The 24,577-nt window shown below is 36.9% G+C and overlaps 1 protein-coding gene across 5 annotated transcripts in view; it reads right to left on the bottom strand.

Moving 5' to 3' along the window:
* The window catches only part of TUSC3 (tumor suppressor candidate 3), a 203,275-nt gene that overhangs the window by 100,490 nt on the left and 78,208 nt on the right, over nucleotides 1–24,577 (bottom strand). For all 5 annotated transcript variants that reach the window (XR_012124008.1, XM_036997255.2, XM_036997242.2 and 2 more), the window contains exons 2-3: nucleotides 10,211–10,380; nucleotides 1,489–1,606 (exon numbers count right to left, since the gene is read on the bottom strand). Coding sequence is in view for 4 of the 5 variants with exons in the window: in XM_036997255.2 (XP_036853150.1) it covers nucleotides 1,489–1,606; nucleotides 10,211–10,380 (288 nt within the window). In the remaining variant the exon portion in view is untranslated. The remainder of the gene's footprint in view (nucleotides 1–1,488; nucleotides 1,607–10,210; nucleotides 10,381–24,577) is intronic.

Genomic DNA, 24,577 nt, shown 5'->3' with positions numbered 1-24,577 from the left:
CATGCAAGTTTTCAGCTGCACAGGGGTCAATGCCCCAACTCCCATTTTCAAGGGTCAACTATATTCAATAAATTATGAGATAATCAATAGGCTTTATGTTGGATGATTTTGCCCCACTATAGAGTAATTTAAGTGTTCTAAGCGTGTTATGGTAGACTAGGCTAAGCTGTATATTCAGTAGGTTGAATGCATTCTAAACTTACAATGGGGTTTTTATCAGAACATAACTCCATGGTAAGTAGAGGAAGATCTGTGCATATGCTCTTTAGTCTGTAAGATTCTTCTGGGCAGAACTATGTATGTGTTCCTTGTCAATTCATCACTCCAAGAGAGTAGCTACTCCTTATTTGCTGAATAGATGAACAAAAAGGAAACATGACTGACTAATCAACCTGGAAGCTAATGGCCCATTTACAATTAAGGAGCAACATTCTTTATAAAACTAAATGCTCTTCCATGACCTGGTAAAGCACTATGCCAACGGGTGTCACATGTCAGAAAAAGAAAAATATAGTAGACCGAGAGACCCAATACTGCCAGGCCCTGCAGTAAGTCTTACATTACAGACACAAGCAGTGATAAAGCATTGATAACTGCAGGGCAACAGCATGATTAAGAGGTGGGGCTCTAGAAGCTACACTGCTGACCTCAAAATCTAGCTCCCTATTCATCTCTCCATACCTTAACTTCCTCATCATGCCACTATGAAACTAAGAGAAGAATACACATGAAGCACTAAGAACAATGTTAGCAATGATGACACAACCATAACAAAATTGGTGACAACGAGCATTCTTATGCCACAACTCAGTACCTTGCTCTCTCTAGAGAGGGCTCGGGGTGCTGCTATAGAGTACAACAGCCTGTTTTAAACAATAGAAAGTTATTTTCTCACTGTTCTAGAGGTTGGAAGTTCAAGATCAAGGTGCCAGTAGGATTTCTAGTACAATCTCTTACCTCTTTTCCCATTTTGAAGGTGGCTATTGTCCTGCAAGACCCCCACATCACCTTCCCTCTGTACACATACACTCAGGGTGTCTTTCTTCTAAGGACACCAGTCCTACTAGATTAGGGCCCATCCCTTATGACCCCATTTCCAAACATAGTCATGTGGGGGCTTAAGACTTCAACATAAGAATTTTGAAAGTACACAATTCAATCCATAGCACAGAACAAACACTTTTAAATAAATATTGAGTGCTTACTACATATAAAATCTCTATCTCCTGCATGAGGAGAATAGAAGTAAAATACCACTTACACCCTGTATAGTTAGTAAGGTTAATGCATATAAATTGCCACTGCATGCTGAAAAACAATTTCCTCTACAATGCAAAAGTTACTCAATGGTAAAAACTGCAATGACAAATACTAGCTCAAACTATTTTAATTTCAGCAGTGAATTTACTGTATTTATTTTTAAAAAATTGTATCAACCATAACCAACTGTACTAAATGTATTAGCAAAGTAAAATGTAACTCTTTTACCTGTTGGAAAACATCTGTCCCCTCATCATAGTCCACCATACTGAAGAAGAGCTTGTTACAGAACGCGGAGGAATAGCGCCAGGAGTTAGCCAGTATCTGATACTCTTCATTAGCCTGCCTGGTGAGGATAATGGGGCAGAGTAGAAACATCAGTATTCAAGCATTAACAAAAGCTGTTTAATAAAACAGGTCATTTTTTTTAAATAGTAAAAAATTTAATTAAGAATATTAAAATTTCAGAAAGTCCAAATTTTACTGTTCATAAATAAAGTTTACTTTTATTACTAATATATACATATATATATTTAATAAATTTACAAATTACTTATGGCTGCTGTGGTGCTATGTAAGGGCAGGGTTGGGTAACTGGCCTGCTCACACCAGGCCAAGAACCTGGTGTGACCCTCTAAATAACTGACAAACTCTGTTATTCTAGAGGATAAAATCGTACTGTGTTATCTCCTGTTCGTACAATTTAAATCTGTTGATTTTTTAATAAGACATCAAGCAAGTTATAAGAATATTTGCAATTAACAGCAAAAAATCATGTTTTAAAACTGTACATACATCTAAAAATGCATTCATATTCAAACCCAAACCTACAACAAAGTAAAATTTTCTCAAGTAGCTAAACCACATAAGCCCTTCTCTATGAGCGTATTTGCATTAGGGGTGGAGTCCAAAGATCTAGGCATCATCAAGAATCAAGGAGCCCCAAATGAGTGTGCTTTGTCTGTAAGGTTTACTCTTCACAGAGTTCATCTCCTCCCTTTCCCAAAAATGGAAGTAAAGAGAAACAAAAAGGTATATAGTTTCACAGTAACAAAAAGACTTGAAGAGTCAACAGCAGATAAGAGGTATCTAGAAAAAAGCTGGTAGAATTGTTTTGATCAAGGGCAATGTCCTTTGAGATTTCAATCTTTAATTAAGATACAGAATGTGTATCTTAATCATCAATGACATTCAGCATTTTAGAATGTACTGCAGTAATAAATACACCTCAAGGTCTCCACCTTTAAGATGCTTGCTGCAGGGAAGAACAGACATTAATAAATGCATAAATAAGATGCAGATAGTACGTGCATATTGCACACTGAGGAAGAGGACATCCTAGTGGCCTGGAGCAGGAGGACAGAGTGTGAATATGGAAACATCTGGAAAAGAATGGAATCAGTAAAATTATAATAAGCAGGAAAGGACAGGCAGAGACTATTAAGGTAACAGAAGCAGCATAAACAAAGACTATCCAGAAATGTGTATTACATGTTCAAATAACAGAATGTAAGCTTCATGTCAGAAAACAAGTAGAGAAGAGACCGGAAGCGCTCCTCCAGTGGAAAGAGAAATAGGACTTTGGCTGCATTCTGTAAACACTGAACAAGTCCAAGTGTTTTGAAATTGGTGGATTATAAAAAATACTAATTAAGAAAGCTGTATCTGGCATCAATGTGTATCAAACACTGGAGCAGGAGAAAAACAAATATTTGAAAACCACTTTGAATGTTATTGTAATGATCAAACTGGGATAATAATACATAAGGCTATTAAAAGAGTGTGTTAATGAAGATAGGACCTATTTCTTACACATTCTCTTTTGGAGTCTACACAAGCCGCTTCTACTAGCTAACTAGAGAATTCTGGCATGTGTTTGTATCAGGACTAACAAGGACTTCACTAGGGCTTATTATTAGCAGTTCAGATCTCACGGCCCTCTGAACTTGAAAGCTGAAATCCACAAATGCTCTGAGCACCTGTTAACTAAAAAAAAAGTTTTCTGTTTTGATGGTTCACAGGAAGATCTGGAACCTAACTGTGAATTGAGAGAATACTGCAAATAGTTCTAATATATTCATTTACAGCCTGAAGAGGGCAGTGTAGCTGCACTGAAGGTGCCCAGGAAAATGTAAGACAGGAACTGCAGGGCAGAGTTGTTAAATCTGTTATATTAAATCTTCTCTATTTTTTATTATAGAAACAACAATAAGGTCAATTTATCCAAATACTGTAACTTTTTAATATTATAACCCTTTTAAAAAGGTTATGTAAAATTAAAAGGGATTATTAACTCACCTATAGTCACACATATTTAACATTTCCCATGATGAATGTGATTTTTTACCTTTAGGAGGTTTTTTTGAAGAATAAGGTTTCTCTCTTTAATGTTAATCAAACTTCCTATAAGGTGACAGATTCCTATCAAACTCCCAATGTATGACTTTTATGGTCACATATTTATGCTGAATTATGTACTTATAGAATATATATCACACAGCTATCACAAAGTGTATCTTCGTAAAAACCCTAATTAATCAACCTCTATAAATAGTGTCAGAGGGAGACCAGGTGACCATGTATGCGTAGGGTTGTGGTAAGAGAGAAAGAACACGTGGACAGCAGCCCCTTGCACAGGGTCCACCCTTCCCTCCTTCACAGCAGACTTGTGTCCCTGTACTACTGCTTCTAGTTTCTATCAATACTAAAGCTGGGCTAATAGAAATTTCTAATATATTATAATTTCATAATATATAATAATTTTCTAATAGAAAATAGAAAGACCTCAAGAAATACTGTCACACACAATGAAAGTTCACTGGTTGAAAACAGTAAAAGAATTGGGCTTATCCAATCTAAGGAGGGAAGGGAGGAAGAGACAAATTTAATACAGTGAGTTACATCATCTGCCTTCAATTTTAACTAATTAAACTAGATGGAGCTCAGCAGTAATCCTAGAACATCATTTATTTTAAATGATTGAAATGGATTCAATCACGCCTGGAACAGTTTTCACATTACCCAGGCCAAGCAAAGAGTGTGTGAATGGCATGAGTTTTCCAGTCTTTGACAAAGAAGTGAAATACTTTTGTTCAGGCAGCCAAGCATATGAGAGAACCTTAAGAATTAGGCCATACAGAAACAGTATTTATCTATGGAATAGAGAAATGATAAGGGTTGTAACCCCAAAACCATTTATAAAGCACTTACAAGTGCATGAGGTGATTGATATACAAGGGTAATGTTATCTCTACATGATTTTCACCCTCTGTGCTCAATTTAGAATCTAATCTTCTAAGAGACACGGTCTCACTGTAGTAAAACAAAAGTCTGAAGAACTCTTTTCTACACAGTTTTGGCCCGCTGTCTCCAGTACACAGGTCCCTGTGATGAGCTACTTCTCCGAATAAAAGCTTATCATGATATAATGAGTTAAAGAAATGCTGGCTGACGGATCCCTGCTCTAAAAGATTAATAATCCTAGTTGGGAACGCAAAAGCAAAGTGCAAATTACAGTTTGCAGGGCAAAGGCAATGATGAATACTGTACACTTAAAGGAGGCATTAAATTCTAATAGCTCTGCAGGCACAAATCCCAACCCTGACAGGTATTGGCTGTGCGACTTTGGACAAATTATATAACCTTTTCAGCTCTGATGTGCTCATCTAGCTATAAAATGGATTTTCTTCTGAGCTAACTTTCAAACTGGTGAGAATGACCTAAGATACTCTATGTATAAATAAGTAGGACCCCAATAGTTCACACAGAGTAAATAAATCACTATTTAGCTAGAAGAGGAAGGTTTTAGCCAGTTAATATCTAGTATGTCAATGTAATTATTCACCCTCCTCTTTAAAATACCTCTGTTATTACTATCTTTTTCATTTAAGTCCAAAAATATATTAATCTCCAGCATATCCCCAAACTTTGGTCATACATGCACCCTGCTTCAGTCTACATGTACTTTTTGATTTCCCTTCACCTGGATTATTTTTCTTACATCTATTGACTTGATCATCTTAGATGATGTTCTTAGAATTTTCATTGAATTCTGGAAGAGATTAGTAACTTTGTGGTAGATTATATCTAAAACATTTAGCAATTATGGGGAATATTCCCTACAGTACAATTTGATAAAGGAAGTTTGGAGTTATCTCTTATGGGAGGTGAGAATTGTGTCGAGTAGCCTTAATTAACAACTTTATTTGGCCAAGGAGTTTGATGTTAGCACTGAGGAAGGTGAGAATTGAATTCTAAAATCTGAGAATAAACTGACTGTGTGAAGGAAAAGAAGAACAATTTGCTAAGAGGGCTTACAAGAAAGCCAATAGCTCATCCACCAGCCTTTCAGCAAAGAAAAGCAACTGGAGAATCTAAGGGTGAGTTAATTCTAGAAGAAAATGTGTTTTTCTTGAAGAAAAAAGCAAGAAAGTCTCACAAACGAAAGCACTAAGGTTTTTAAATTAAAGTTAGGAACTTTTCAGTGACTCTATAGAATTATAAAAATTATAGCAGTATTATAGAAATGGTCCAAAATTACACTGGCACAGAACGACCCAGGAAAACTTAATAGATGTTTAAAAAAAAAAAGATGGTCACTGATGATACGTTGTCTTCCTCAATGAATCTACAACTCCCCTTTGAGGCTTGATAAATAATACAGGAATAGAGTTTAAATAATTTTCCTTGAAAATTTTTCTTGAAACTCTGTGTGTGTACCTTTCAGTCTCTCTGTGACCCACTTTGCCCACCATCATATGGGTCTCAGCTCAATCACAGATCTCACACCACTGCTCTGCCATGACTATTTAACAGCTCCTCCTCTGAATTTATATTGCCCTAATACAAACTTGTCCTCATCTAACACATTCCTATCAGCTCACACTTTCCTTCTCCAGTTCCACTAGTAGCCTGAGTAATTTCAACATACATGTTTATAATATAGACATTACCATAGCCTATATAATGCCTCAAACTTCTTTACAACGAGTCATCTATGTTCTAATTCAGCAATTTACTCATTAAGTAAACCCTTTATAACAACTTAATTTTACACCCCATCCTACTTTTACACAAAACTGTTCTGCATTCTTGTGAAAATCTAGCTTGATTATCTAACACCTAGATAATCACCTGCCCCTGGCTTTCTCTGACCCCCACCCAGCTTCAAAACCATAGCTAAACATTTCAAATGGACTCTCACTAACACTCTCAAATCATGCGCTAATCCACTTAACAATATAAAACCAAGTATGTTCATCTCTAGGAGGGTGTTCTTGCTCTTAAATTGCTGATTATTGGGGAAAAAAATAACTTTACAGGTTCTTCACTAAGACTGGGTATTCTAGTTTCAAAAAGGATCTCCAATGCTATATAGGCATTCAATTACTTAAGCCTTCTCATTTCAGCTCAATAAAAAATAAGAGCTATGAATCATGGACTTTACCTTCTTACCTTCACTTTCTACATATGGGTTGCATATTAGAATAACCTAGATCATATTTTTTAAAGTATCAACACCTTGGGCCCCCTCCAAAATTAAATCAGAATGTCCAGGTATGGGAACTACATAGCTGCCCCACACTTTTTGTCTCTGAAAATTCACCTCTTCTTGCTTCCTTCTCTAACGACCCTACCGCACCTTGATCTGTGAATTATCTGAACTTCTGCCAGTAATGTCAATTTTTTTAAGTCTAAAATTATTCTAAAACTCTAAAGTTTATCACAAAATAGACTGCAATAAACAAAGGTTATTCTGATATACATGTCATTAAAATATAAAGCTTCATATTTAACAATTCATTTAACAACATAATGCATTAGGTAAAATAACACCTAAAGCACACAACATTTAACACTATGTTATGGTTTCTGTTACAACACCTAAAATTTTATATAACTGTGAAAAGAGTACTTACATAATAAAGTGTTTCTAGATTTCAGCTGCAAAAAGTAGATCAATAAACTAGGCTTAATAGTAGCAAATATAGGAAGTCAATATGTGCAATTTTCAACAGGAAATGATTTCACTCAAATATATATGGTATTAAAAGATGCCAGAAGACTTGTATTTTTAGTAGAAACTGACCCATTACACCAAAATCCCAATGAAGGAAAGATTTTTCTCTGGGGCTTTACGACATCCCTTAAGATATACACATAGCCTATCTATATGCACTAACGCAATTCTGACAATAGTGTTAATGTCCACTTGAGTTCTGGTCCTCAAATTTGACAGGAAGTAACTCGGGATCATCTCAAGTGCTGTTCTTTACCACACTTTTGCTCCTAATCTTCTGTACTCCCTTTTAGCCAGCCCCAACATATACTCATCATTAGGTCATGATAAGATCCCATGTTGAAAATTTCATTACACTGAAATTCCTTTGCTGCAAGCAAGTCTGAGCAAAACTGTCTTTTCTCATTGACCCATGTTACCAGTAACTTCAGTTTCTACTAGAATTTGAAATTATTTAGAACTCTAAAGTCTACAGATGAATAAATAATGTCGAGTGCAGATGTGGAGAAACCACATAAAAAGTGTTTGTTCTTAAACAGAACAAGTGTCAGCTAAGAAGAAACAGGCAAGTTGGATTGTTCTTAACCAATAAGGAAATGAAATATGTAATTTTAAAACTCCAGGCACAGATGGTTTCCCTGGAGAATTTATAAAACATTTAAAGAAGAATTAACACAATCGTCTCAACTGGGTAATTTTACATAATCTATTCCAGAAAATAAATGAGATGGAATGTTTCCTAACTAATTTTACACCAATATTACCCTGACACCAAAACTAGACAAAGACAGTATTAAAAATGAAAAACACAGATCAATATCTATCAATCACAAATTTAGATGAAAAATTTTTCAACAAAGTATTAGCAAAGAGAATCCGGCAATACATAAAAATAATAATATACCACAATCAAGTGGGATTTATTCCAAAATTCAAGGCTAGTTTGACATAAAAAATAAGTCAATGTAATCTACCATATCGATGGCCTAAAAAAGAAAAATCTTATCAACTTACACCAAAAATTGACGAAATCCAAAACTCATTCATGATAAAATCTTCCAAACCATTAAAGAAGAACTTCTTCAATTTGATAAGGAATATCTACACATTGTTACAGCTAATATTAATAATGAAAAACTAAATTCTTCTCCCAAAAGATCAGATCAAAATATAAAACATAAAACTATAAACATTTTAGAAAAAAACATAAGAGAAAATCTTTGGATGTAGGACAAGGCAAAAAGAATATAAAAGAAGCTGATGAGCTGGACTTATCAATTTAAAATCTGCAAAGGATCCTGCTATGAGCATGAAAAGACAAACCACAGACTAGAAGAAAATACATGAAAACCACATGTCTAATAAAAGACTAGTATCTACAATATATAAAACACTCAAAATGCAGTAAAAAAAAAAATACAAATAGAAATGGGAGGGAGACATACATGAACAGCTATTGCCCCAAAGAGGTGATAGACAGATGACAAACAAGCAGCACTTGAAAAGATATTCACCACCTTTAGGCATTAAGGAAATGCAAATAAAAACACTGTGAGATGTTGCTATATGCCTACCAGAATGGTCAAAATAAAACAGGGATGCCAGCAAATACTGGAGCAGATATGAAAAACTACAAATCACTCCTCCCCTGCTGGTGGAAAGTAAAACAATGCAGGCACTCTAGAAAACGTTTTAGCAGTTTTCCAGGAAGTTAAATATGAAAATAGCAAATAACCCAGCCATTACACTCCCTGGCATTTATCCCAGAGAAATGAAAACTCACTCCACACAAAAACTTGTACAAAATGTTCATAGCACTTATATCTGTAATAGACAAAAACTAGAAACAGCCCAGCTTTCCTTAACCAGGCAGACAGATGGTTAAGCAAACTGCAGTAAGTCCACACCATGGAATAACACTCAGGAATTAAAAGAATGAACTTGATAAATGCATCAACTTGGATGGATTTTCAGGGGAAAAAAAACAAACCCAAAAGGTCACATACTGTGTGATTCTCTTTACATCACATTCTTGAAATGTTGAAATTATACAAATGGAGAACAAATGCAGGAGGTGAGGAGTAGCAATTAAGGGCAACGGCAGAGTTTCTTAGGGGCTGGAACTATTCTGTCTCCTGCTGTGTATCAATACTGGTATCCTGCTTGTGCTTCTGCACTATAACCACTATAGTTTTGCAAGGTATTCCCACTGATGAACACAGGTTAAGAGATACAATGGTATAAAGGAAAATCTATTATTTCTTATAATTGCATCTGAACCCACAACTGTCTCAAACTAAAAGTTTCCTTTAAAAAGAAGCATATTTGTATTACATTTGTACTTGCCCGAGACTTCCTTCAGCATGTTTCCACTGAAAAATATTTCATTCATTTCAAATTGTTTACTTCTATAACACAGGAAGAAATTGCTAAGCATTGGAGGAATTGAAAAGTAAATGGACCTCCCTAGGGTCTACAAGCTTCTACCATGTCCTCTCTATAAAACTGTTAAAATAGATTATGCTTGAGGGGTTTACTTCATTGTTCAAAAGATGTAATTAGGTCACTTTCAAGGCAATATTCAAACCAAATTCTGTCACATATTTACCTTTACACAGGACATAAAGAAGCAAACCTGTTTTATGAAGACATCTGGATGGGACAATACATATGTCACACAATAAAAGCATATCAAAGTCATGTTCTAGAATACACTGATTTTGAGCTTACTTTTAAATGCACAGTTATAGTTGATTATAACACTGAAGAAACATTTGATTGTCATAAACATTTGTTTAAATGTACTAAACTAAATATATTTTAAACTATAACACTGAACAGATTTTTAAATCTGTTATAAACATTGCTTAAATGTAATAAAATAGATTTTATGCAATAATAAGTAAAAATTTTTTCAAATGCATGACTTACCTGCACACAGAACACTGTCGCTGAGGCTGAAGAGCAGTGAACATGACAATCATGGAATAGTTGCGAGGTGGGGCCTTTATAAATTTTCGGAATTTATCGCCATTCATTCGGAAGATTGAGCGCCTGGAACTCCATTCCATCAGCTGTTCTACTTTTTCGGCTAAAAGATTCTGCAATTAAACACAGAAATTTAAATTACATAGGGTTATAGTCCTTCAGTTGTACTTCACATAAACAGAATTACATGAGATTATATTTTACTCCAAATTAACTTCGGCTTCAAGTTATTCTTTTGATGATGAATATATTAATTGACCATATATGCATAAAAGATTTTCATTTCATTTTTCCTGATGATCACAAAGGTTTATAAAACAGACATCAAAAGGAAAAGAGACTCCCACTTCCAGAAAGATGCAACAGACATGCTTTTCCCTGTTGCTTCCACCACATACACCTGAAAACTCTGGTTATTTTACTTTAAAAAAAGCACAAGAAGGCTCTGAAAGCAGGGAGGAGAGGAAGACTGGCTCAAGGACCTCAGGAATTGGGAGAGACATGGGGGTGAGTTCCCTGGATTTTCTTTCTTCCTCACATATCCTAGACTGGTTGCTGGAGAAAGAAGTCAGCAATCCAAGACCATCAATGGCTACACACAAAACAGCACCAAGAAAAGCCTGTTCTCTCCACCCAAAGGACAAGAAAAGGGGCAACTAAGTAAGACATGAATATAACTGCTCTACTCAAGCCAAACAGCACAGGGGAAAACAAAAACAAAAACGCAGCTCTAACACAACTCTCACTAGGAAAGGCTGAGCAGAGAGCCTTAACTCAACTGCGAAATTCCCTCTAAGCTTTATCATGCAACAGCATGGAGGAATCTCACAAATACAAAGCCAAGTGAAAGAAATATATTCAAAAGAATGCTGTCTGATTCTATTTATGTTAAGGTCAAAACCAGGAAGCATTGATTGTGCTAAAAGTCAGGGGGGTGGCTAATGTGGACAAGCAGAAGGATGGTGGGAGGCACAGCAGACAACACACACGGAGCTGGGATACCAGTAAGATTCTCTTCTAGGGGGAGGGGGGAGAGGGGAAGCGAGTCACACCAGCTTCTGTGGGGAATGCTCTTAGTCCTCAGATCATCCATTCGACCTGAAAAAGTCTCACAAGTGAAAGCTTTATGGGTTGTATCCTTACAAGAAAAGAAAATCCCTACCGTTGGAAAACCAAGCAGGTACCAACAGTCAGGGGAGAAAGACTTAAATTGTACCAAGAAAGCAAGCTCTACACTAAAACTTAAGGAGAATGTAAACTCTTTCCCTCCCTTTCAAGTAAAGAAATACAAGTGGCTCCTTGCCAACTATTCATAGAAACTGGGCATGTATACCAGAAGGGGAGAACGTGGAATGGTACAGCCACTATAGAAAAGAGGAGAGCTTAGCATATGACCCAGAAATCACACTTCTTGATATTTATCCAAAAAGAATTGTAATCAGACTCTTAAAGAGATATTTTCACCCCAAGTTCACTACAGCACTATTCACAATAGCCAAGAGATGGAAACAACCCAAATGCCCAATGACAGATGAATGGATAAGGAAAATGTGGTATGTGTGTGTGTAGATGGATGGATGGACAGACACACAAAGAAATATTACTCAGTCTTAAAAAAAAAAAGGTAATCCTGACAAGATGGGTAAACAGAGAAAACTAGAAATATCGCATGGATATATTTCCATACAAAGTAATAATCTTATTAAACTGAAAGGGAAGTAAAACTTATTTTAGAAGATAGTGCGCTGCCCCATCAAAACACACAAAACAGCTAAAGTAAGTACAAGGACTTTGGCTAAATGTTCCCACTTTTATTTCTGAGAAACAAAGTGAGGGTATTTTCCATGTAAAGCATAATTTACTAGTGTTCACCTTACAGAAACTGTGATATACTTAAAATAGTTTGTTTTCAAATCAGTTATTTACTATTACATCCAGTAAATCAATTCAGTATATATAAATTCTTATCAGCCTTAAACAAATATTAAAATAATAAGATATATAATATTTTATTTACAGGAGCTGTGACCCTCTATGCAAAGACAGAACCTGCAGACCGAAAACCAAACAAAAGGATCCCCTAATGAGTACAGAAGGGAACTGGTCTAAGAAACAGTTACTACCTGTGAGTTCCTAGGATATTTTAGTGTATTTTCTCATTAAATATAAACACCCCAACACACACACACACACACACACGCTTTCCTTCTTATTACTCTGGATTTCTATAATAATCTTACTGTTTTTTCTTGTTCAAAAAAAAATTATTATATGAACATCTATCTATCAAGGCATCATATAACCATGACTACTGACACAATAAAAAAATACAAGGCGCACGACCAAGTCTCTCTGTCTGGCCTTAACTGCCTCATTACTAGTTTCATCTCCAGCTGTTAGCTCATCCTCTATCTATACCACCTCATACGTCTCATACCCAGGCTGAGAGTATTTTTTGTAACACATTTCTTGAATTTTTCTAACATTAAGACTAAGTTGAGAAGCAATCTCTGAAATACCTTTTATATCACCACGCCAGCAAAGAAGAAAGAGCTACCCCTCTTCCACTGCTGTTCCCTAGTGAATTTATCCTTGTCCTAAAGGAGACAACAAGTACATAACCACATGCAAGGGCTCTCTCATAAAGCCCTAGAGACTGTCAGTCCCTCCTTCTACAAGCTTCCACTAGGCCACCTGCCACCCTGTAGCCTGATCTGGCTGAACGGCTGCCTCTCCTACCACACTCTCAGTTCAAGGATAAGAATCATGTCTTATCACTTTTGTAGTTCTAGATTCTTGGAAAGTCCAGAGGACAAGTAGATACTGAAGCAGTGTGTAACTGAAGTAGGAGCTCTGCTGTCCTTCCACTCAAAATTTGTAACAATTCAGGAAATACTTGTAAATTCTATCTACAAAACCAATATAAAGGTAGGGAAGAACCTCAGATGTTTCCAATTGGGCTTTAGTAGTTTAAAAATATTTGAATTTATGTTAAATTCAATAAAAAAATTGGTATCCAACAAATGCACATGCCATATGCAAATTTCCAGGAGTTCAAATTTCATATACAAATAAACATCATTTATAAGCTTCCAAAATAGAAATTAGTCACTATTAAAAGGCAAGAAAGAATAGACCTCTACTTGTTTTTAAGGATTCTTTCTGAGCCTGTTATACTATACTGTGCTAGGTTATCTATCTTTAATCTACTTTCTACACATAAGGAACAAAGTGATCAGTTTTTATATCTTTTGTCTCAAGCACCTTTCCCTATTTTAAAGCAAGCAGTCCAGTAGTTAGAGGCATCTGAAAATGCCCTCATATATTTACCTTTGACCTACTATTTCTGAATTCTCTCATCTATGCACACTAAAAAAACATACGGAAATATGCGAAGGTTTACAGGTCATTTATGTTAAATACATATATGTATAAACAAAGGAAAAAATAAAACCTATCTAAATTAAATGAAAACTTTGGCCTTCCCACCTCACTAATGTCAGTGTTATCATCACTGATAAAGCACTATACAATGGCATGAAACCACAGCATTACAGAAATCATAACAATTGTTTGGTTTTTAGATTTTGCATTATCATCCATACACTCAAAATATGAGGCTCAAAATTAATGGAAAGGAATAAAATATTTAATGAGAACTTCCAATGTGTCAGGTACTAGGCAGGCCCCATGTTACCACGTTTCAGGTGCCATAAAAACAACCCCATTCTACAGAGGAAAAAATTCAGGCCCAGGGAACCTAAATTACTTACACAAGATCAAATTAATAAGTACTTAAGTAGGGATTCAAATTTGGCTTTTCTATTGTTGATTCCTATGCTGTTTTATCTGTGTAATAGGTGTGTGAGAGAATGTGTATGTACGCTATACATGTTTATATGTATATGTGTATTTTATATCATGCAAATACACATATGCAATCTTTTTTAATTTGGCAAACTATTTAAACAAAAGACTTTCTACACAGTGAGACAGTCATTATGAAATTTCCTCCAATTTACTTCCTGACTAGGCTTAGAAAGTAATTCTTTGTAAACATGCTTCATGTGTAGAAAAAACTAGGCCAAATAAACAAATTAATATGTCGTTGTCAGTTGCAGAAAGGTTAGAATATAGGAAAATGAATTTTGAAAGTGCCAATATATAAACAACACAGTAGACAAACATAATAGCAAACTTACTGACTATTAAAAATGAATTTGGAACACATGATTAGAGAGAGTCAGTGCCAGATTCTCAATTTAGGAAGTAATAATATACAGAAGAGATCAATCTGATTACCTGTACTTCATGTCCAGACTAAATTGGAAACTGAAGTTCTAACCTGAGGATTCTGACTCACATGTAAACTATGATGTACCACATAATCTTGGCAAAGGAGAATCTGATAGTTCACAAATCACTACACCTTGTCCAAAGCAATTTACAGTTTTATGGAAGCATGATTTTAAATTGCGATGTCATCAAAACCTAAATGTCTATGGGCTGGTGAATGGACAGACAAAATGTGGTACAACCATACAACAGAATACTATTGGGAAATAAAAAGGACCGAACAAGCACTGATAAATGTGACAACACAGATGAGCCTCAGAAATATTACAGTCTCTAAAAGAAGCCAGATATAAGAGACCACATACTGTATGATTCCATTAACAGGAAATGTCCAGAAAAGACAAATTTATAGAGAATAAAACATAATAAACTGGGCCTTGGGGAAGGAACAGGGATTAACTGTGGGCTCTTACAGGAGGGATAAAATGTTCAAAAGCTGATATGTGGTGATGCTTGTACCACTTGATAAAGTTACTAAAAATCACTGAATTAGGTAATTTTTTTGATATTTAAAATGCATCTGAAAAAAGTTGGCTTAAAAGAAGTTAAAGGTCATGGACAGGGAGGCTGGAGGTGCTTCCTAGTTAGTGAGCCTGGGCCCATGCTAAACCCCGCCTCTCTACCTAGATTAGTTCTGTCCTTGTCCTCACATACTCAGCACCTTCGTGAAAATGACATAGCTTGTGCGGTAATGCAGTTCTCCCAGAAAGCATAATTTTGGTACTAAGTAATCTGAGGATTTTCAGAGATCTCGGTACATGAGGCAACCAAGTGGGTATGACAGGTAAGACGAGGGAGTCAGCGCCCTGCACACTGACATTCGGAAGGGTGGACGCTAGCCCGGAGTTCCGAATCCCAGTCGGTACAAAAGAGCACTTAACCCCTGAGCCTTTGTTTCCTGATCTGATAAGTGAAAAGATGACCTCTAGTCGGTGCAGTGAGATGCTCTCAATGACTGAAAGAAGGTATGACAGAACCAATTATAAAGCTTAACTGTGGATTCTCCACAGAAATCACGATTTTTTTTTACAAATAAATCACTTACAACACAGCAAAATTAGTCTCTCAAAATGTAAAATGAACACATTTAAATAAAAAAAATTAACATATCCAACACAATCTCTGATTCTGGCTAATATTTTCACAGGTTACCCTTTATTCAGCATCCAAAGTAAAGCAGGAGCATCACGTAACACGTAAAACTATCAGTGCCGCAGAGCTCACTGGAGGCAGCTGCCGCGCCTCTCGGCTCCTCCCACTCGCTCTGCTCCCAGCGTTCCCGTGGAACCTAATGAGGCAGCGTCCTGGTAACCCCATTTTACTCTCAGAGGAAGCTCAGCAGAACCATGAACCAGTACAGTTACATAAACACCATCCGAGAAAGGCAAGGGCAGTATTTAAATGAGAATTTGAATCTAGACCCTTAGCTCACACCATACAGAAAAACTAATCCCAGATAGGATTTCTGACCTAAATATGAAAGGCAAAACAATGCAGTCTTTAGAGGTAAATATAAGTTTAACATCTTTGTGGTCTTAGGATATACAAATATTTCTTTCAAAACGAAAAAAGACAACAGTGTTAACCATAAAGGGAAAAACTGATAAGCTGAACTTCATTATTTTTGGAAGATACCATAAAGAGTAAAACGGCAGGTCACAAATGGGACAAGATATTTGCAATACACATGTATGACAAAGACCCTGTATTAACAAGACGATATGAAGAACTTACATTTCAATAAGAAAAAAGCAGACTATATGATTTTTTTAAAAGCACAAAAAGATGTGAACAGGCATTTCTCCAGTGAAGATACCTAACTGCAAACATAAGAAAAGTGGCTCAAAATGAGTACTCTCAAGAAAATGCAAACTGAAACCATCATGTGAAAATACTGTACACCCACCAGAAAAGCTACAAGGGAAAAACAATTTCAGGAAACCCTACATTGATGGGAGGGATGTAAAATGGCACAACCAATTTGAAAAGTATTTACAGTATATACTATGAACAAGTCTATGCCTAGATAAGTATCTAAAGAAATGCATATAAATGCCCCTCAGAAGATACATATGTGCAGTTCATAGCAGCAGCATTCTTAATAGATCCAGTCTGGATACAACCCAAAAGTTCATCAAGAGTAGAATGGATTAATCATGGTATGTTCCTGTAATAGATACTCTACAGTGCCAGCAATGAACAAACTACAACAACTTGAAAAACATGGATAAATTTCACAAACATGAAGAAGAGTGAAAGGATATAGCCTCAGCCATTCAAAAACAATGAAGATTAATCCACAAAAATAAAAGTCAAATTGTAATTCACCTTGGGGATGGGGATGATCAATAACCAAAGGGGGCAGATGGCTGATTTCTGGAATTGTGGTAGTGTCAGTCTCAAAAATTCACCAGACTCCACAGGTATGGTTTTTGTACTTTTCTGTATGTAAGTTACCTTTCAGTAACAATTTTTTAAAGTATTCCATGTAGGTATGTCAAGCATGTCACATACCCTAGAAGCTCTGACCATTGTATGTTCCTCACTGATAAGAACACAGACAAAGTTATGGGAAAAGTACCTCGACAAGAAAGAAACGCTTTATGTTCTGATTGTAAAAGACAAGAAAAATACTGTTTAAGAAATATAAAGAATATACAGTTTACATTAATTTGTTGTTGCAAGCTTCCACCAAGTAAATCTTAATTGCTGAGACAACACCTACAGTTAAACCTGAGAGCACCAAGCAAAGTCAAGGAATAATGTACTAAAAGAAAAAGGCTAATCTGGTCGCTACACGGGAGAGCTTGGGCAAGTCGCTTTCTCTCAGAATCTATGCACTCATCCGCTAACTTCCTATCTGCCAGTAAACATAGAGATCATTTATTGACAGATAGTAGGTGGTAGATAAAAATCTTTGCAAAGTACATGAAGTACTATACAACTATAAGGCAGTATTAATAGTGGTACAGTTTTTATGGTCGTCAAACAACAAAGTGTGATCTTAACACTACAATCCTATATGTAGTCTACAATTCCTGCCAAATTTCCCACATATTCTGAAAACAAGTTAAAACAACACATCAGTGAGAACCACAGTTCAATTCTCACTAGTACCAAAGAGCTTCAGAAGAATTTTATATTCAGATTAAATATTAGATGACAAAAAACAATGAGGTATTTCTCAAATAGAAGCTCACCTTTCTCTAGTTACTGTCTCAACATATTTTGTATGCTAAGTACCTGGTTATGGACATCACATATGACACCTTATTACACTCAGATGACAATTATAGAAGGAAACAGATCTGCTTATTTTACACGAGGAAACTGAAGTCTAAAAAACGCCAGCTCTTGCTATTGCCCCACACTGAACTGTATGACTTGCAACAGACTTTGATAAAAGTACAATTACCTTAACCCAGCAATTGCCATCACTTGGTGAGTTCTTTCACTTTTCTGCATTTGACAAACCTCAAACAACCATTACTACGGCAAAGGTATTGCTGATCCACTGGCTCAGACAGAACACCATGGTAAGTGATACAGAAACTTATTAGGGCTACTTTTTTTTTAAAAAAAAAAGAAACATTCCAATTTTGAAAAAGGTAAGTCAATAACTTCTACAGTGAAAAAGAGAGTTCATATTCTCAGTACACCAAATACAGGTCTGTCCATGGGAAAAAATAAACAGACAAAACAGTAACAATTTCTAAAGATACTCAACTGTATTAACAATTAGATAAGTCAAGAAATTTAAAAAAAACAAAGAAATGGAAAGGTATTGTAAACACAGCAGTAATATATCTTAAAGATCAAGAGTAACAGTAAGAATAGCTAATGCTGACTGCATGCTTACTACATGTACGGCTCTGTACAAAATGCCCTTCTATCAGTGAATTGATCAATCCTCATAACAATCCTATGGGAGGGGGATGCATCACTGATACCAATTTAGAGACAAGGAAACGGAGGCCCTGAGAGGCTGAGTAACCTGTCCAAGATTATATAGGCAGTAAATGGTAGAGCCAGTATTCCCAGTCTTATTCCAAACTACCTACTCTATGCTACACTGCAGAAGCTTACTGGTTTTAGTTATAGAAAAATTCTTACAACCAACGGCCTAAGTCAAATGCACACGTTGCATTTGAGACAAAAATGTTAAGCAAGAGTGTCTACAAACTGAAGTGGTAACACCACTATATAAGGAAAGAGAAATCTCCTAGCATCTTGAACTAGTCACCTTTGTAGTGAGAAAAAAAAAAAATGCTCCAGGAAGGGAGCTTTTTGGGGCTGCAGGGTTGATTCAAACTTTCAAGAGCATCTGTTTATAAAGGAGGCAGAGCAAATTCTCAAAAGAAAATGTTACAAGGTAACATCACAGAAATGTTCAGTAAGGAAAGTAAATTTGACTGATGTGTATTCAAGCTTTTAAAATCTACTAAGAAAGAATAACAAGTTGATCTATAGTCTACAAAGAGGGCTTGTTCCATTGCGGCACTTCTCTCTGACAGGAATATGGCCTTGTTTAAGGACAAGGTTGCATGCATTTGTCCCTTCAAAGCACCTCCCTTTTAAGGGCCATCTGTCCTCCTCTTTCAGGACTTCTGTCTTCCTGTTACAGGTGCACTCAGAACTATTTTCAAGCCCTCACCGTCTTCTCTGTTCGGGTGTTCCTTTTGGTCTCTTGAAGAGAGTGATGCTCATGAATCTTAAGACCCTATTCCCACCAGAAAATGAAACTTTGATTTAAAAAAAAATGCGACAGGAGGCAGACCCAAAATGGCAGCATAAATAGGACAGTGGGAATCTCCTCCCAAAAACATATATATTTTTGAAAATACAACAAATACAACTAATCCTAAAAGACACACCAGAAGACACAGGACAACAGCCTGACTACATCGACACGTGTGAGAGCCCAGTGACTGGTAAAAGGGGTAAAAAAGAAGCCCCGGCCGACGGGACCCCAGCACACCTCCCCCCAGCTCCTGGCGGAAGGGAGACGGAGCCCAGGACTGCTAAACACCCAGCCCCAGCCACCTGCACCAGAGCGCAGACACAGTGCATGCGTGGAGGGCTGGAAACTAGGGAAATAGGGCAGCAAGACCTCTGAACGGGTGCCGAAGATGATGCCCCTGTGACAAAGAAAAGCCAGTGCTCTTTGAAAGTCTTAAAGGGACAGCGATTTAACAGCTAGACGGAAACAACACAGGTCACAGCTCACTGGCTGGAAATTACAGGGAAAACTGGGCGCAGTAACCCCAAGGGAAAAGCTCTGAGAACCCTCAAGGAGGTAAAGAGCCAAACAGCCCCCCTGCCCCCCACCGTCCATTAACCCTCCCGGCGCTGTGAAAGCAGTGAAACAGCCTAAGGCAAAACACACACACAGAAAGGCAGAAAAGAAAACTCCTACACTTCAACCGGGCAAGATACAAAGACCCAGCCTACACGCAATTACCCAACACAAGCCACTAGGGGTCGGAATTGTCCCAGTAAAGAAAGGCCAGTAGCAAGTGAAAAGTTTGGCCCCCCCCAGCTGACAGTCAATAGCACCTGTCAACATGAAAAGGCAAAAAAAATATGATCCAGATAAGACTAACCCAGACAGCTTCGGCATCTGCTACATCCTCCCCTGAGAAGGAACCTGGGGAGACAGATTTAGCCAGTCTTCCTGAAAAAGAATTCAAAACAAAAGTCATAACCATGCTGATGGACTTGCAGAGAAATATGTAAGAACTAAGGAGGGAGAATACAGAAATAAAACAAGCTCTGGAAGGACATCAAAACAGAATGGATGAGATGCAAGAGACCATTAATGGTCTAGAAAACAGAGAACAGGAACGCAGAGAAGCTGACGCAGAGAGAGATAAAAGGATCTCCAGAAATGAAAGAATTCTAAGAGAGCTGAGTGACCAATCGAAAAGGAACAATATACGCATTATAGGAATACCAGGAGGAGAAAAGAGAGAAAAAGGGATAGAAAGTGTCTTTGAAGAAATAATTGCCAAACACTTTCCCAAACTAGGGGAAGAAATGGCCTCTCAGACCACAGAGGTACACAGAACTCCCATGACAAGGGATCCAAGGTGGGCAACACCAAGACACATAATAATTAAAATGGCAAAGATCAAAGACAAAGACAAAGTATTAAAGGCAGAGAGAGAGATAAAAAAGGTTACCTACAAAGGAAAACACATCAGGCTATCATCAGACTTCTCAACAGAAACCCTACAGGCCAGAAGAGAATGGCATGATATACTTAATGCAATGAAACAGAAGGGCCTCGAACAAAGACTACTGATTTCAGCACGAATATCATTTAAATATGAGGGAGGGATTAAACAATTCCCAGACAAGCAAAAGTTGAGGAAACTTGCCTCCCACAAACCACCTCTTCAGTGCATCTTACAGGGACTGCTCTCGATGGGAGCACTCCTAAAAAGAGCACAGGAACAAAACACCCAACATATGAAGAAGGGAGGAGGAGGAATAAAGCAGAGAAATAAAGAATCATCAGACCACATTTATAATAGCACTACCAGCGAGTTAAGTTAGACAATAAGATAGTAAAGAAGTGAACCCTGAATCTTTAGTAACCACAAACTTAAAGCCTGCAATGGCAATAAGTTCATATCTCTTAATAATCACCCTAAATGTAAATGGACTGAATACACCAATCAAAAGACACAGAGTAATAGAATGGATAAAAAAGCAAGATCCATCCATATGCTGCTTACAAGAGACTCACCTCAAACCCAAAGACATGCACAGACTTAAAGTCAAGGGATGGAAAAAGATATTTCAGGCAAACAACAAAGAGAGGAAAGCAGGTGTTGCGATTCTGGTATCAGACAAAACAGACTTCAAAATAAAGAAAGTAACAAAAGACAAAGAAGGACATTATATAATGATAAAGGGCTCAGTCCAACAAGAGAATATAACCATTATAAATATATATGCACCCAATACAGGAGCACCAACATACCTGAAACAAATATTAACAGAACTAAAGGAGGAAATAGAATGCAATGCACTCATTCTGGGAGACTTCAATACACCATTCACTCCAAAGGACAGATCCACCAGACAGAAAATAAGTAAGGACACAGAGGCACTGAACAACACACTAGAACAGATGGACCTAACAGACATCTACAGAACTCTACATCCAAAAGCAACAGGATACACATTCTTCTCAAGTGCACATGGAACATTCCCCAGAATAGACCATATACTAGGCCACAAAAAGAGCCTCAGTAAATTCCAAAAGATTGAATTCCTACCAACCAACTTTTCAGACCACAAAGGCATAAAACTAGAAATAAACTGTACAAAGAAAGCAAAAGGCTCACAAACACATGGAGGCTTAACAACACACTCCTAAATAATCAATGGATCAATGACCAAATCAAAATGGAGATCCAGCAATATATGGAAACAAACGACAACAACAAAACTAAGCCCCAACTTCTGTGGGACACAGCAAAAACAGTCTTAAGAGGAAAGTATATAGCAATCCAAGCATATTTAAAAAAGGAAGAACAATCCCAAATGAAAGGTCTAATGTCACAATTATCGAAACTGGAAAAAGAAGAACAAATGAGGCCTACGGTAAGTAGAAGGAGGGACATAATAAAGATCAGAGAAGAAATAAATAAAATTGAGAAGAATAAAACAATAGCAAAAATCAATGAAACCAAGAGCTGGTCCTTCGAGAAAATAAACAAAACAGATAAGCCTCTACCCAGACTTATTAGGAGGAGAAGGGAGTCAACACAAATCAACAGAATCAGAAAAAAGAAAGGAAAAATCACGACGGACTGCACAGAAATACAAAGAATTATAAGAGAGTACTATGAAAACCTATATGCTAACAAGCTGGGAAACCTAGGAGAAACGGACAATGTCCTAGAAAAATACAACCTTCCAAGACTGACCCAGAAAGAAACAGAAAATCTGAACAGATCAATTACCAGCAACGAAATTGAAGCGGTAATCAAAAAACTACCAAAGAACAAAACCCCTGGGCCAGATGGATTCACCTGGGAATTTTATCAGACATACAGGGAAGACATAATACCCATTCTCCTTAAAGTTTTCAAAAAAAAGAAGAGGAGGGGATACTCCCAAACTCATTCTATGAAGCTAACATCACTCTAATACCAAAACCAGGCAAAGACCCCACCAAAAAAGAAAACTACAGACCAATATCCCTGATGAGCATAGATGCAAAAATACTCAACAAAATATTAGCAAACCGAATTCAAAAGTACATCAAAAGGATCGTACACCATAACCAAGTGGGATTCGTCCCCGGGATGCAAGGATGGTACAACATTCAAAAGTCCATCAACATCATCCACCACATCAACAAAAAGAAAGACGAAAATCACATGATCATCTCCATAGATGCTGAAAAAGCATGTGACAAAGTTCCACATACATTCATGATAAAAACTCTCAGCAAAATGGGAATAGAGGGCAAGTACCGCAACATAATAAAGGCCATCTATGAAAAACCAACAGCCACCAGTATATTGAACAGCAAGAAGCTGAAAGCTTTTCCTCTGAGATCGGGAACTAGACAGGGATGCCCACTCTTTCCACTGTTATTTAACGTAGTACTGGAGGTCCTAGCCATGGCAATCAGACAAAACAAAAAAAATACAAGGAATCCAGATTGGTAAAGAAGAAGTTAAACTGTCACTATTTGCAGATGACATGATACTGTACTTAAAAAACCCGAAAGACTCCACCCCAAAACTACTACAACTGATATCGGAATACAGCAAAGTTGCAGGATACAAAATCAACACACAGAAATCTGTGGCTTTCCTATACACTAACAATGAACCAACAGAAAGAGAAATCAGGAAAACAACTCCATTCATGATAGCATGAAAAAAAATAAAATACCTAGGAATAAACCTAACCAAAGAAGTGAAAGACTTATACTCTGAAAACTACAAGTCACTATTAAGAGAAATTAAAGGGGACACTAACATGGAAATGCATCCCATGCTCGTGGCTAGGAAGAATCAATATCGTCAAAATGGCCATCCTGCCCAAAGCAATATACACATTTGATGCAATCCCTGTGAAACTACCAGCAACATTCTTCAATGAACTGGAACAAATAATTCAAAAATTCATATGGAAACACCAAAGACCCTGAATAGTCAAAGCAATCCTGAGAAAGAAGAATAAAGTAGGGAGGATCTCACTCCCCAACTTCAAGCTCTACTATAAAGCCATAGTAATCAAGACAATTTGGTACTGGCACAAGAACAGAGCCACAGACCAATGGAACAGAGTAGAGAATCCAGACATTAACCCAGACATATATGGTCAATTAATATTTGATAAAGGAGCCATGGACATACAATGGCAAAATGACAGTCTCTTCAACAGATGGTGCTGGCAAAACTGGACAGCTACATGTAGGAGAATGAAACTGGACCATTGTCTAACCTCATCTACAAAAGTAAACTCAAAATGGATCAAAGACCTGAATGTAAGTCATGAAACCATTAAACTCTTGGAAAAAAGCATAGGCAAAAACCTCTTAGACATAAACATGAGTGACCTCTTCTTGAACATATCTCCCTGGGCAAGGAAAACAACAGCAAAAATGAACAAGTGGGACTATATTAAGCTGAAAAGCTTCTGTACAGGAAAAGACACCATGAATAGAACAAAAAGGAACCATACAGTATGGGAGAATATATTTGAAAATGACATGTCCGACAAAGGCTTGACATCCAGAATATATAAAGAGCTAACACGCCTCAATAAACAAAAAACAAATAACCCAATTAAAAAATGGGCAGAGGAACTGAACAGACGGTTCTCCAAAAAAGAAATACAGATGGCCAACAGACACATGAAAAGATGCTCCACGTTGCTAATTATCAGAGAAATGCAAATTGAAACTACAATGAGGTATCACCT

This window comes from Manis javanica, chromosome 12 (assembly GCF_040802235.1).
Source record: "Manis javanica isolate MJ-LG chromosome 12, MJ_LKY, whole genome shotgun sequence".
NCBI lineage: Eukaryota > Metazoa > Chordata > Mammalia > Pholidota > Manidae > Manis > Manis javanica.
Note: the sequence above shows the minus strand (reverse complement) of the source record. Positions and strands in the feature narration are given on the sequence as shown.